General features: G+C 45.1%; 1 protein-coding gene across 4 annotated transcripts in view; it reads right to left on the bottom strand.

Moving 5' to 3' along the window:
- Positions 1-9,315, bottom strand: part of Lsm14a (LSM14A mRNA processing body assembly factor) — a 45,664-nt gene extending 36,349 nt beyond the window's left edge. For 2 of the 4 annotated variants that reach the window (XM_059275045.1, XM_059275050.1), the window contains exon 1: positions 9,043-9,315. In XM_059275045.1, the coding sequence (XP_059131028.1) occupies positions 9,043-9,163 (121 nt within the window). In that variant the 5' untranslated portion in view covers positions 9,164-9,315. The remainder of the gene's footprint in view (positions 1-9,042) is intronic. The other 2 variants (XM_059275036.1, XM_059275040.1) reach the window with 1 other exon arrangement.
- Between the last annotated feature and the right edge of the window lie 5,861 nt (positions 9,316-15,176).

Raw genomic sequence — 15,176 nt, 5'->3', positions numbered from 1 at the left:
TGCGCCACCACACCTGGCCTAATACTGACTTTGTAAGCTGCTTTCAGTTGGGCATTCCTTCTTGTGCGGTACTTTATTTTAATCTCCCAAATGATATAACCAAAAAAAATAGAAGTGAAATTGGAGAAGAAAACATCGAGGAGAGCAGAACTGATCAAAGTGCCTGAGTAGAAGGGTGGAGGTGGTTTCTCTCTTATTGACCAGCAGGCATGCTATGTATGCATACGCATGTGCCACACACTGCATGAAGTCAGAGGACAATCTGCAGGAGCTGGTTCTCTCCTTCCGCCCTGTGGGTTCCAGGTTATAGGGAAATGACTCAGGTCATCACATCAGGCTTTTCAGCCTTTTATAGACCCACCTTACTGGCTCTATTATTTTTAAGCTGATACATAAGAACACAGAAATTGTACCTATCAATGGGGTGCCATGTGATATTTTGTTACATGGATCTGCACTGTGTAATGTTTAAGTCAAGTTTAACATACTTGTTCCCTTACCTTTATTTCTTTATTGCCAAACTTCCAAAATCCTTGCTTCTAGTCCTTTGAGATTTATAGCACTTTGCCTGCTGCTCTTTGCTGAGTCAAAAAAGGAAGCAAGTAAACAGACTGAAGGTAAAAATGGGATAGAAAATGTTGAAGGCCTAAAGAAAAGAGAAGGAACACAGGAGCCCCACAGGAAAGAGCAGAGGATACGGGCGGTGGTGGCGCACGCCTTTAATCCCAGCACTCGGGAGGCAGTGCCAGGCGGATCTCTGTGAGTTCGAGGCCAGCCTGGGCTACCAAGTGAGTTCCAGGAAAAGGCGCAAAGCTACACAGAGAAACCCTGTCTCGAAAAACAAAACAAAACAAAACAAAACAAAACAAAAAAAAAGAGTAGAGGATGGAAATACAGCATGACTCCTAGGAAGTGGCTAAGACTGCTGAGGTCAGTGAATTCAAGTAAATTCAGAGTGCAGTTGGTTATATAATGAGGGCTGTGAGTTCTGCAAGCTCCTATGTACAAGAGTACAAGAGAGATGTAGGGTGTGGAGTGAGGAGGGTACAATACTCTGTAATGACTGCTCATGGAATTTAAACAGGATAAAGACAGTGAAATAAGGAGTGAGAATGAGGGGCACCAAAAGACTATCACGTCAAGAAACTGTAAGCTGAATGGATGACAGAAGTTGGGGTTTAGCTACTAAGCACTTAAAAATGCTTTGCTACTTCATTAAGCACTGATTCTAAGCTGATTACTTTTATGCAACACTTCATGTAATTATCAGGAAGGGTAAAAGGTAGGCATTACATTCTCACAGGAAAAGGTACAGATGCCAAAACACTTGGCCATGGTCAAGTACTCTCTCTGTACTCCAATCAACCTGTTGGGTTGCATGTTCTTCCAAAAACACACAAAACTCGAGTAAGCCTGACCAACTCACACTTTATCTACACAATATATGAAAGAAAATAAGGGCAAAGTGTTCCTGGAGAAAGTTCAAATACCTGTACTTGCTGCAGTTCGTGCTGTTACCCTAAGCAACAAAGTTTCTCTACTGTTATTTCATTTCCCTCCTCTATTATTTTTTTTCTGGCATACACTGTTTTCAGTATTAGAATACAGAAAGTCGTGGCTCATCTTATCCCTCTTTCAAGAAAAAAAAAACACGGAAGTTAAGACTCTTAGAAGTCTATATTTCAGTGGCTTGTATAGCAGCAACAATGAAGATGTTTTTAAGCCTTAGTTCAGGCAACCTCACTAAACAGGGCAAACAAAAGAAATCAGGGCTTTAAATTTCATGAGATCTTTGTTGTTCCAGGCAGCAACTTTGTGCGTAGTTGTTTTCCACCATCAAGTTGTGGCCAGGCATGATGGTGCACACCGTTAATCTCAGCACCAGTGAGGCGGAGGCAGGTGAGCTCATGATCATTTCAGGCCAGTGTTAAGTGTCAGGTCAGCCAGGCTCCATAGAAAGACCCTATCTCAAAATAGGTCAATGAGGTGCCTCATTGGCACTTCCAATGCTCCTGCTCACTCCATTAGGATGGTGGTTTATGACTATGTGGTCCATGAACAATCAAGAAGGGTAAACTAAGACAGTGGACAAGACCCGCAGATGATGAAAGACTGTTAACAGTTTACCACCTTTGTATATGACCCAAGTCCCTTGAAAGTTTAAGGGCAACTCATCTAAAAACTACTGACTTGCCATTCTTTTTCTATCTCTTCCTTCTGCAATGGCGTCCTGAATGATTCCCCAGGGATAGCTAACTAAACATACAAGAATTTCTTCATTTATATAAAAATTTCCCTCAGCCGGGCAGCATTGGCACACGCCTTTAATCCCAGCACTGGGAGGCAGAGCCAGGAGGATCTGTGAGTTCGAGGCCAGCCTGGTCTACAGAGTAAGTTCCAGGACAGGCACCAAAACTGCACAGAGAAACCCTGTCTCGAAAAACCAAACAACAACAATAACAAAAATTTCCTCATTCAGCACACCAGGTTTATTAAATGTATTCATCCCCAAATGAAGTGCAAACAGACTGGAATTTTTCCACAAATTATTCATGCCTGTCACCTGCTTTATTAGTTTTCTTCAACATCCTGGCTTGATTCTTCTAAGTGAAAACTTAAGTCACAGAGTAAAAGTTTACCTCCCTAATAATGTTTACTTGTTATAAAATTTCCTCTTTTACATACCCACTCATGCAAATTCCTCAGTACTCCCATTTAGGGGTTTTAAATTAATTTTAAAAAGTTTTACGTGTATGGATGGTTTGTCTGCATGTATGTATGTTATGTGTACCCTATACATGCAGTCCCTTGGAAGCCAGAAGAGGGAGTCAGATCTCCAGAGACTGGAGTTCCAGATGGCTGTAACTGCCAAGTGAGTGCTAAGAAGGGAACTCAGGTCCTCTGGGAGAACAGCCAGTGCTTCTAACCACCAAGCCATCTCTCCAGCCCCAGATGTTTTAATTTTAAAGGAGTAACACAGGACTACAAACTGCAGGAGCTGCTGAAACCACCATGACCTAGATTATTTACAAACACACTTAAAGGCAGCTGTCAACGTCATTTCAGATCACCTTTTAAGACTTCCTGACATTCACCTAGGCTGTTAGGATCAAAGGCCATCAAGCTTATCTGGGCTTCATCCCTAGAAGGGAGCTAATTTATGAAATCTCTAGCAGAACACAAGGGAAACCAACCATTACCAGTTCCTCCCCATCAGGCTTTCACTTTCTTATTATTGTGGGATATACAACTGATTACCAAAACTGGAACATTGAGAAATGTTTTTAATAATGACACTAAAACAGGCATAAATGATGACTTTCTACCAGGCAAAGCCACAGGTATGGCCACCCTAATTTTTTTTCCCCCTGAGACAGGGTTTCTCTGTATAGTTTTGGTGCCTGTCCTGGATCTCGCTCTGTAGACCAGGCTGGCTTCGAACTCACAGAGATCCACCTGGCTCTGCCTATCGAGTGCTGGGATTAAAGGTGTGCGCTGCCACCACCACCTCCCAGCCATGTCACAAATCTTATCTTATGCTCAACGGAGAAAGGGATTAAAGGCAAGCGCCACCTCGCCCAGCTTGGTCACCCTAATTCTATACCATACCGAATGTTAACTAGCCACATTTCAAAAGAATCATGTAGTTTCATATATATATATATATATATATATATATATATATATATATATTACATTATAGCCATGTAAAAGACCTAAATTATAGTACAGACCATAAAAGTCAAGTGACTCTTTTACTGAAGTTAAAGATCTAAACATTTTATGCTATACACAAAATCAGTATCAGGTGCACTGTAGACCTAAATGTGAAGAAGAAAAAAAAAAAGATGAAGTAGCACAGCACTGGATTAAAGAAAAAGACATTAACATGGATAAATAAGAAAAGAAATACCAACCAACTAGCCCTAAAGAAAGGCCTGATAAACATGTCTAAATTAAAATGAGGAAATATATACAGTAAAACCATTACATGGGAAAAGGTATTAGTAATATGTACATCCATCAAAGGATTTACATTTAGAACTCAAAACTCCAGAAAATAACTCCAGTGATAAATTTCAAAGGCACTTAAGGAAAGATAAACATCAAATGGGAAAGACCTTTAAAACTCATTAGTAGCCAGAGAAATAGGGACTAAAACCACATTCAAGGGCTGAAGATGGCTCAGTGGTTAAGAGCATGTCTGACTCTCAGCATTCATTTGAGGTAGCTTATAACCGTCTGTAACTCCAGCTTCTGCCCTCTGTGGGCATCTGCATTCATGTGCACATAACTTCCTACACATACGTCTACTTAATAACAAAAAATAAAACCATTGGAATTGGGGATTTAGCTCAGTGGTAGAGCGCTTGCCTAGCAAGTGCAAGGCCCTGGGTTCGGTCCTCAGCTCTGGAAAAAAATAAAATAAAATAAAATAAAATAAAATAAAATAAAATAAAATAAAATAAAATAAAACCACATTGAACTACCTACCCACCAGACTGACAAGAATTATAAATATATGGCATTCAGTATTGTTGTTGGTGATACGTATGAACAACCAGAATTCTTACTATTGAAATAAAAACTAGTAAGCACCTACTTAAAAAAAACTGCTTTGCATTACTTAGTAAAGACATACACTTCCTGTACTCCTGCAATTCAAATTCTAAGTATGTCCCCCCAAGATTTCAACACATCAGTGCATTTAAACATTAATTTTCCTAAAAGCATTGTTCTGAAGAGCCCCAAGCTATAAACAACCTAAGTGTTAACTGTCAAATATCCAAACCTGTGGGAAGGTTAAAAGCCAAAGTAAAAGAGTCTATCTACACAAAGTTCTAACTGCTGTGCTTATACCAGCTGAGCCATTTCTCCAGTTCCTTATAACTTCTAAAAAGTATTTTGGGGGCCGGTGGTGGCGCACGCCTTTAATCCCAGCACTCGGGAGGCAGAGCCAGGCGGATCTCTGTGAGTTCGAGGACAGCCTGGGCTACCAAGTGAGTCCCAGGAAAGGCGCAAAGCTACACAGAGAAACCCTGTCTCGAAACCCCCCCCCCCCAAAAAAAAGTATTTTGGGGGCTGGAGAATGGCTCAGGGGTTAAGAGCATAGCTGTTCTTTCAGAACTCACTACCACTTGTAATTCCAGTCCCACCAGGCATGCACGTGGTGCACAGACATATATGCAAGCAAAACACCCATACTCGTAAAATAAAAATAAATGTGAAACATATTAAATTTATGTTGTGTGTACGTGCGGAGGTTGGAGGACAATCTGCTGGCGTTGGCTCTCTCCTTCCATGATGAGTCCTAAGAACTAAATTCAGGCTGTCAGCCATCTCACAGGCTTTAGTTACCCCCCAGCTCCCCAACTTCTCATTTTGAAAATGGAAGTGTTAAGTACTGGACATTAAGGAAAAATCATATATCAATATATAGATTAAATAACAATGTTATAAATAATCAGAATTTATTACAAACTGGTAAAATGCCTAATATTTTATCCTAATAAAATTTTTTGTTAAAGAGACACTTTTTTTTAATTAAAAATTTGAGTCATTAAAGGTTTTTTTTCTTAAGGTTAAAGTATAAAAGGATAGGTTTACAATTTAGAAATATTTAATACATTCAAAATATTAAAAATAGACTGTGATGGCTCAAGTCTATAATCCTGGAGATGGAAGCAGGAGCATTTCATGTTTAAGGCCAGAGTAGGCCACACAGTGAGACCCCTATGTCAAAAAAACCAAAAGGGCTGGGCATGGGGGCTTACACCTACAGTACCAATACTTGGTGAGCAGAGACCAAAGAATCACTTACACTTCAAGGCCAGTCTGAGTTACATAGACTTCTAGATTTCCTCAGGTAAACCAAATGACCAACAGACCAACCCAGAGGAAATAGGAAAAAGAAATCTCAAAAGCTTTTTGGCTCACCCATTAAAAAGAGTGCATACTGCTCTTCCACCAGAAGACCTGAGTTAGATTCCCAGCACCTGACAGGTGGGTCCCAACTGTCTTTAAGTCTAGCTCAGGATGGGGCTAAAGGATCTGACACCTGGGGCTTCTGTCAGTCTCTGTACTCACAAGTGCTTATCACCACACAGACCACACACATATAAATAAATAAAAATAATAAAAGTTACTATCCCGCCGGGCGGTGGTGGCGCACGTCTTTAATCCCAGCACTCAGGAGGCAAGAGCCAGGCGGATCTCTGTGAATTTGAGGCCAGCCTGGTCTACAGATCGAGATCCAGGGCAGCCACCAAAACTACACAGAGAAAGCCTGTCTCAAAAAACAAAACAAAAGTTACTATCCCTTATAATCAATCCCAGCACCTAGGTGGTGGCTAAAGGACTAGGTGTTCAGAGTGGAAGCTGGCAGGTCAATACTTCAAAGTCACCCTTGACTATATATGTCCAGTCTGAAGCCAGCCCAACTACATGAGACTCAAATAAACAAACTCCCAAATCTCTACAAAACCACCTTAACGAGAAATACTGTTCTCAACCAGTGTCTAGATCACTTGGTGAGAGCACCAAGAACTTGAGAGCTTTTCCCACACTTGAATAAAATCATTAAAACCAATCCTATGAAGCAAAATCTCCATCAGTAAGAAGCAGATAAAAAAGGATCTAGGTCAAGCTTTCTCGTTTGTTTTTGAGGCAGGGTCTCACTATGCAGTTCTGTTGGCCTAGAACTCCCTAAATAGACCAGGCAGGCCTGGAACTCAAATCCACCTGCCACTAACTCTTAATGCTGGGACAAAGACCTGTGCCACCATGCCTAGCTTCACACCATTGGTCAGGTCCTAATTACTAAAGAGAATCATACATCCTCAAGTATACCGAGTGTCTGAAAAGATGAAAGCAGGCTCTTTAACACGCAATGTGTGACAGGACAGCACACCACAAGGCAAAGAGGAAGCTCTGGGGTGTTCCTTGGCTTTCCAGCTGTCTTTTCTGAGAGAGTTTCCTGTGTACCAGGCAATCTTGAATGTCTGAACTCCTGCCTCCACCTCCCTGGTGGAATTACAGGCATGCATCACCCACCACCCACCACACCCAGCTTTTCTCACTGGGGACTGAACCCAGGGCTTGCTTTATTTATTTATTTTGGTTTTTCCAGATAGGGTTTTTCTGTGTAGCTTTGGGCCTTTCCTGGAACTCACTCTGTAGCCCAGGCGGGCTTCACACACAAAGATCCACCTGCCTCTGTCTCCCAAGTGCTGGGATTAAAGGCGTGCACCAGCAGGGCGGTGGTGGCGCACGCCTTTAATCCCAGCACTTGGGAGGCAGAGGCAGGCGGATCTCTGTGAGTTCGAGGCCAGCCTGGTCTACAAAGCGAGTTCCAGGAAAGGCGCAAAGCTACACAGAGAAACCCTGTCTGGAAAAACCAAAATAAATAAATAAATAAATAAATAAATAAATAAATAAATAAATAAATAAAGGCGTGCACCACCACTGCCCGGCTGAACCCAGGGTTTTATGCATGCTAAGCAAAGCAAGCACTCTATCAACTGAGATACCTGTATTTATCTGCTTTTTAAGATGACCTGCCTGTACTGCTTAAGCAGGCCCAAAGTTCCTCAGTTCACAAAGCCTTTGGAATAGCTGGGACTACAGCCAAGTGTCACAGCACCAGACTTCACACTGCTTTTTAGAAAACAGACTTTTTAAGAGTCTGATTCAAGAATGTTTTAAAAGTAAATTGCCAAAAAGTTACACAAGTATCACTACAATGCAACTGTGGAAAATATCACCCAACTCCTCTATAATGTACCTTTTTAGCGTTGTTTTCGTGGTATTGAGGAGGGAATCCAGATCTCCCACTTTCTAGGCCAGAGCTCTTGCCAATCGGACCGAACCCCTAATCTCTATCAGGTATGGTTCAACAACATAAAAAAATTTTCTTACCTAGGTCGATTTGTCCCCAAACAAATACTGTTTAAAGGGTCTACCAAAACATCTCACAAACGGGTCATTAAAATTTGGTACTGTGGAACGACTCTCCCATTCAGCTAATGATTTGACACGATCTGAGATTCAGAACCTTCCTATCCCCAGACCTCTTATCCTAGTGGACGCAGTTCTCATGGTGGGAAAATACTTCTCCCGAGTATTACAAATCGTCGTAGGACTTCCTCCGAGATCAGACGTTCAAGTTTATTTTCTTTCCGCTTTCTTGGCAAAGGCCCAGCACGTGTGAATCGAAACACAACCCAGATCGTCGGGACGCTAAAGGCTATCGGATAGGGGTGGTCCTCCTTCTTTAACACAACTCCCTCTCCCCGCGGAACACGTACAGCAGAGCCGGTGAGCGCCCCATAATACTCGATCTGAATTGGGCACAAGAGTCCCGGATCATCAAACTTGAACTTTCCTTTCTACCAAGGTTCCAGAAAAGAGGCCCGTGGGGCCAGCAAGCAAGCATTTTAACCCTAAAGAGATGGTTGCACAAGAATTCCCGTTTAACAGGTGACGATCACGGAGGAGACAAACCGGATGCGATCGGCTCGACCGTACCAATGGCCTTCCGCGATCACACGTCTGCGGCGCAAACCCAAAGTTTTGAGCACATTACTTGGTACTCCACTCGAGCACCATCGCAACCAACCGAGATGAAGAACGCTGAGAAAGGGGGAAAAAAGGGTGCCGGGCAATCAACACATCGCATTCAACTCAAGGTGGGCGGAAAAATTCCTGGACTCCTCCGGCTTTGTTCGGCGGTTCAGAAGACTGAAAGACCGAATTTCGGTCTTGGAAGCCACGAACCTGGGTGTGTTCTCCGGCGGGTTCCCGGGACCTCAGGACCGCCCCGCCCCGGGCGCCGCGCACTCGCTCCCGGAGTTCCCCGGATGGAAGGCGCGGAGCTCCGGGGAAGGAAGCAGCCCGGGGAACCGGGAGAGGCCGCGCCCGGGCCCTCGTTGCTCGGGGGGGGGCCCGGGCGCGGCCTCCCCTGAGGCTCGCAGAGGGAGAAGAGCGCGAAGGCCGCGGGGCGCCCGGCCCGCGTCCGCAACCCCGAGGCCCGCCCCGCCGTACCTTTGGCGAGGGCTACGGTGGAGTTCTCGGTGTCGATGGTGTAGAGGATGCCCTCGTAGCGGATCTCCGCCTTGGAGATGAGGCTGATCTTGCTGCCGATGTAAGGAGTGCCCCCGCTCATGGCGTCGCCGCCGTCGCTCGCACTCACTCAGGCAGATCCCGCGCTGCGCTCGCCGCTCCACACGCCCGCCCGCCCGCTCGCTCGCTCAATCGGCACCTCACAGCAGCCGCCTCAGAACCAACATGGCGGCTGCGCCGGCTCCGCTACCCTCCCCCAGCCTCCCGCCCTCAAACCGTGGCGCGGCGGCGGCGGCGGCGGCAGCGGCGGCGGCGCGGAGCATGCTGGGAGGGCGAGGCCGCGTACCCTCTCGCGAGACTCTGCGAGCCGCAGACGGCTCCCGGGTGGCTTTTTCCGCGGCGGCTCGAAGTCCCGTTGATCTGGCTGCCCACTGGCTTTCGCTTCCGAGGCAGTTCCGGAGGAGCGAAAGTTTCTTTTCACGGCACCTAGACGCCGTGTGGCGAGCTCTCAGCCCGCCTGGTGACGCTGGCTGCGGCCTCCGCCATTTCTAGGCGGGCTGTACTTCGTCACGAGCCCAGTGTCTTTGTAAGCGGTCGCCGCCTAGCCCATGGCCAGCTGCCGGTCATCCGCGGGTCACGGAGCTCTCACTGTCATGCAGAACAGCCCTCATCGCCTACCGAGTTTCACACCCCCAAGGCTGCTGCTCCAGGAGGCGCTGGGACTGTCCCCAAAACTTGTCTTCCCTTCCTGCTGGGTCCAACGCTTTCCAGACGGCTTGATCCGGGCTGGTACCTTTCAAGATGCCACTGGACACTAACGAGTCCCAAGCGTGTCTCTGCAGCTTTGATTATTTATGTCAACTCTAGTTTCTTAACAACGATCGTCTCTCCGTTTGGGTGCCAAATTAGCATCTTAAGACTCTGTGTCCAAAGCTGAAGCCGTGCTCGGTTTTACTCAAAATTCGTCCCTCTAGCTTGTTCTTGGAACCGGGACCATTTACTTAGCTACCGAAACCCTAACCCTGGGTTGACTTCTTCACCCCCACATCTGTTCTAACTGTAAATCTTGTCTGCTGAGGCTGGATCATCTCCATTCGTACAGCTCTACAAGAACCCTCAATTACTCTGGCCAGAATTGTTGGCAGTAGCCTCCTAAGAATTCTCTACTTCTCTTACTCCTACTAGGTTTTTCTTAGCACAGCAGCCGGGGCATCATGTTCAAATAGCAAGAGATGGTGGACTCTTATGCAAATCAAGTCAGATAACATCCCTCCTCTCCTCAATACTCTCCACAGATTACATGTTACACTAACCGTCAACCACACTTCCTATAAGGACATAGATGATTTAGCTTCGAGAAGTTACACATCTCCGTGCTGTTCCAAGCATCCCTTCTTTACACACAGCTTTCACAATTCATTACACTCCGCTCAAAGCCCTAAGAGATGACTTGTTTACAATACTGTCATGGACCTCACTTTGCACCCCTACTTAGCTTGCCCCCTCCCCCATAGCACTTATCTCTCCTACTATGTCTAATCACAGATGTGTGTCTACGTCCTCGGCTAAAATGCAAATATTCTGAGGAAGGGATGTTGGTTTTGGTCACTGCTCGCGTCATCGCGGCCAAGTGTGGCAACTGGCACAGGACAGCTGCTCTGTAGATTTTTGCTGCCAGAATGAACAACTGGGATGAAAGCAGAGCTCAGAGCAGCAAGCAGGATGTCTGGTGAGCTGAGAGTGCACGGTGATTATCTGGGTGTTCAAGTGGGAGAAGCAGGAGAGGGTAATGAGCTGTGGTGTGATTGGCGCACAATAGCTTCAAGGGTCCCTGCTTCAGTGCAGTCAGTACCAGCGTGTGTGTGCAAAGCTTCAGTACAGTTAGTACCAGCGTGTGTGTGCAAAGCTTCAGTACAGTTAGTACCAGCGTGTGTGTGCAAAGCTTCAGTACAGTCAGCACCAGTGTGTGTGTGCAAAGCTTCAGTACAGTCAGCACCAGCGCGTGTGTGCAAAGCTTGTGCTTGGCTTTGCTTCCCATTGCAGGTCTCAGACCAGAGTTGCCCTCTCATGCTTCATAGTGAGCACATCTTTCCCATTGGCAGTTCCTATAAACCGATGATATGCCGTACTCAAATTTACGTCTCCCGGCTTCTAGCACACACCACACACACACACACACACACACACACACACACACACACACACCACACCCCTGCCACCTGCATTGGTTTTTCTTCCATAGTGCTGGCTGGTGATGGAACTCAGGGCCTCATGCATATTAGGTAAGTGCTCCAATACAGAGCTGTACCCCCTGCCCTAATCACATAGTGCATTTAATTGCCAGTTTGACAACTTTTCCGTTACTGCATCTACCTCTCCCTTCTCCCCACAAAAAACTGCCGTTATCCATGTTTCCTAGGGTGACCAGTGTCCTGTGGTTTGTGTCTGCTATAGTTTTACTGGGTCTCCTAATAATTCATGTAAAATTGAGTCCCCAATGGGGCAATATTGAGAAATGGTAGTGTGTGTGTGTTTATGTAGATGCACACATGTGCCATTGCACCCAAGTACAGTGAGAAGAACAACTTGCTGGAGGAAATCAGTTCTCTCCTTCACCATGTGGATCCTGGGAATCAACTCAGGCCATCCAGCTTGGCAGCAGATAGCTCTTACCCACTCAAGCCATCTTGCCATCTGGCTCTCACTCTCTAACTCTGGCTGTCCTAAAACTGTAGACCAGGCTGGCCTTGAACTCACAGAGCTCTGCCTGCCTCTGCCTCCCAAGAGCTGGGCGATGGGGCTTATCAGCAAGTTCTCAGGTTATTGGTGGCTTCACACCTGGGGAGATGAGTGCTAGTCTTGAGAAATAAGTTCTTTTAAGAGCAGGATGTTAAGGCTGACCTCTCTACCTGCTGTCTGGCTTCCTGTTTCACCATATTTCTTCCTCTTAAACATACTATATGCTCTCAGCTATGATGCCATCATGTGTGACTCAGTTGGGGGGGGGGTGGCATCTCTCACAATCAAATGAATAGCTGATCTTGGATTTGTAGTCTTCAACAGTGAGCTAAACAAATCCCCGTTTGCTTTTAAAGTACCTAGATTCAGGTATTTTGTTATAGCAACAGAATGATGGGTTATGGTGACATGCCTGTAACCCAGTATTTAATGGCGGAGTCAGGCAGATCAAGAGTTCAAGGCCATCTTCAGCCACATAGTGAGTTTGAACCCAGGCTATGCTACATGTGACCCCATCTTAAAACCAAAACAACATAAGAGCAAAAGCTGGCTAATACAGTATCAGTCTTGAGAACAGGGATTCTTATCTAGGTACTTAGCAATTAATCTCGTTAATTCTACTTTGTGCTTTGCAGTTCATAGTTCATCATTATGGATGGTCTTCATGATCCTTTTGTGAAGTCAGCTTTGCTTATGGTGATAGGGCTATAACAGCTTTCTTATGGCAATGTTAGGTGTTGCATACCCTTTATTTATTATGTTGTAATAACATAATTAAGCTTTGTGTTTTTCATGTATGTGTTCATGTGTTTGAAGGTACGTATGCATGGATGTGAGGATGTATGCTGTATGTAGAGACCAGAGGTCAAAGCTGGGTATCTTTTTAAGTTGCTCTCTACCTTATTTTTTGAGACATGGTGTAGCTAGAGTTTTTCTCCAGTCCTGCCTGGCCCATAGTCAGAACAAATCTCTCTCACCCTCCAGTCCTGCAGCCTCTCAGATCCAACCATGTAAACACACAGAGACTTATATTACTTATAAACTATATGGCCGTGGCAGGCTTCTTGCTAACTGTTCTTATATCTTAATTAACCCATTTCTATAAATCTATACCTTGCCACATGGCTCGTGGCTTACCAGTATCTTACATGTTAGTACTCATGGTGGCGGCTGGCAGCGTGTCCCTGACTCAGCCTTCTTGTTCCCAGAATTCTCTTCTCTGCTTGTCCCACCTATACTTCCTGCCTGGCCAATCAGCACTTTATTTATTAACCAATCAGAACAACACATTCGCAGCATAGAGAACATCCCATAGCAACAGGGTCTCTCATTGCAACCTGGAATTTGCTGGTTTAGCTAAACTTGCTGGCCAGCAATCCCATGTATCTGTTTCTGTATCCACCTCTCCAGTACTGGGATTATAGGGATTTACTCAATTTTCCTTTTTGGTGTGGGTCCTGGGAATTGAACTCAGGTCCTCATGCTTTCATGGCAAGCAGTTTACCAAGTCATGGCCTGAACCCAACTTTTGTATTTTTATTCAAGTTGATAGATAAGTTCTGGTCCTGACTTGGAATCTCTTCACATATAGGCTCCTCCTCCCCCTCCTTTTTCTTTTTTTTTTTGTCTTCTTCTTCTTCTTTTTCTTCTTCTTCTTCTTCTTCTTCTTCTCCTTCTTTTTCTTCTTTTTCTTCTTCTTCTTCTTCTTCTTCTTCTTCTTCTTCTTCTTCTTCTTCTGTTTTGTTCCTTCTTTTCTACTTTCCTTTGTCTCAATATTTATATATGGGTGTAGCATGCATTCACACTGTGATGACTAGTTTATGTCAACTAGACAGATCTTAGAATCATGTGAAAGGAGGGAGCCTCAGTTGAGAAAATACTTCCATATGATCTTTCTGTAGGACATTTTCTTAATTAGTGATTGATGGGGAAGGGCTCAGCCCATTGTGGGTGGAGCCATCTCTGGGCTGGTGGTCCTGGGTGCTATAAGAAAGCAAGATGAGGGAAGCCATGAATCTCTCAGTAAGCAGAATCTCTCCATGGCCTCTGCATCAGCTCCTGCCTCCAGGTTCCTGTCCTGACTTCCCTGTTACCTAGAAGTGCAAGTGAAATAAACCCTTTCCTTCCCAAGTTGCTTTTTGGTCATAGTGTTTTATCACAGCAATGGTGACTCTAACTAGGAAACACACAAAATCTTTTGTTGTTGTTGTCTTGCTACACGGTCTCCCTGTGTATCCCTGACATTTCTGGAATTTGCTGTGTAGACCTTGCTGGGCTTGGACTCAAAGGGATCCACCTGCCTAGGCTTCCTGAGCACTGGGATTAAAAGCATGGATGTCCACACAGCATATATTTTTCTTGTGTGTGTGTGTGTGTGTGTGTGTGTGTGTGTGTGTGTGTGGTGCTGGGCATTGAACCTGGGGCCTTAGATGTGCATGCCAGGTAAGTACCACTGAGCTAATCCCTAAACCCTTGATTTCAATTATTTTTTCTGGTACTGATATTTAAAAAAAATATTTTCCTTTCCTTTTAATTGATGTATATGGGTGTTTGGCCTGCAGAACAAGTGTGTATCAAGTGTGTGCAGTGCCTGTGGAGGCCAGAAGGAGGTGTTAGATCCCTGGGGATTGGAATTAGAGACTGTTGTGAGCCACTATGTGGGTGCTGGCAATCGAGCCCAGGTCCTCTGGAAGAGCAGCCAGTGCTCTTAACTGTTAAGCCATCTCTCCAGCCCCTCTTGTCCTGATCTTAACCAGCTAGTCATCACAGTAAGTATAGTCTTTTTCAGTTCTAGAATGTGCAGTTAGCTATTTAAATTTAGCTAGGCATGGTGTTGCACAACTGTAGTTCTAGCACTTAGGAGGGCTGAGGCAGAATTGTGAGTTCCAGGCCTGGGCTACAAAGTGAGACACTGCTGTCTTTTTTTTTTTCTTCTGAGACACGGTTTCTCTGTGTAGTTTTGGTGCCTGTCCTGGATCTCATTTTGTAGACCAGGCTGGCCTCGAACTCACAGAGAGCCTCCTGGCTCTGCCTCACGAGTGCTGGGATTAAAGGCATGCGCCACCACCGCCCAGCATGAGACACTGATGTCTTAAGAAAAAACAAACAACAGCCAAGCAGTGGTGGCGCATGCCTTTGATGTCAGCACTCAGGAGGCAGAGCCAGGAGGATCTCTGTGAGTTCAAGGCCAGCCTGGCCTATAGAGTGAGTTCCAGGAAAGGCGCAAAGCTACACAGAGAAACCCTGTCTTGAAAACAAAAAACAAAAAACAAAAGAAAAAACAAAAAACAAACAAACAAAAAACCCAAACAACAACAAAAAGAACAGTCTAATTTCTTTCCTCCTGAAAACCTGTATCTTTTTGCCTTTGTTGTCTG

This window comes from Peromyscus eremicus, chromosome 1 (assembly GCF_949786415.1).
Source record: "Peromyscus eremicus chromosome 1, PerEre_H2_v1, whole genome shotgun sequence".
Lineage (NCBI taxonomy): Eukaryota > Metazoa > Chordata > Mammalia > Rodentia > Cricetidae > Peromyscus > Peromyscus eremicus.
The sequence above is the reverse complement of the archived record's forward strand: the minus strand, read 5'-3'. Positions and strand labels throughout refer to the sequence as shown.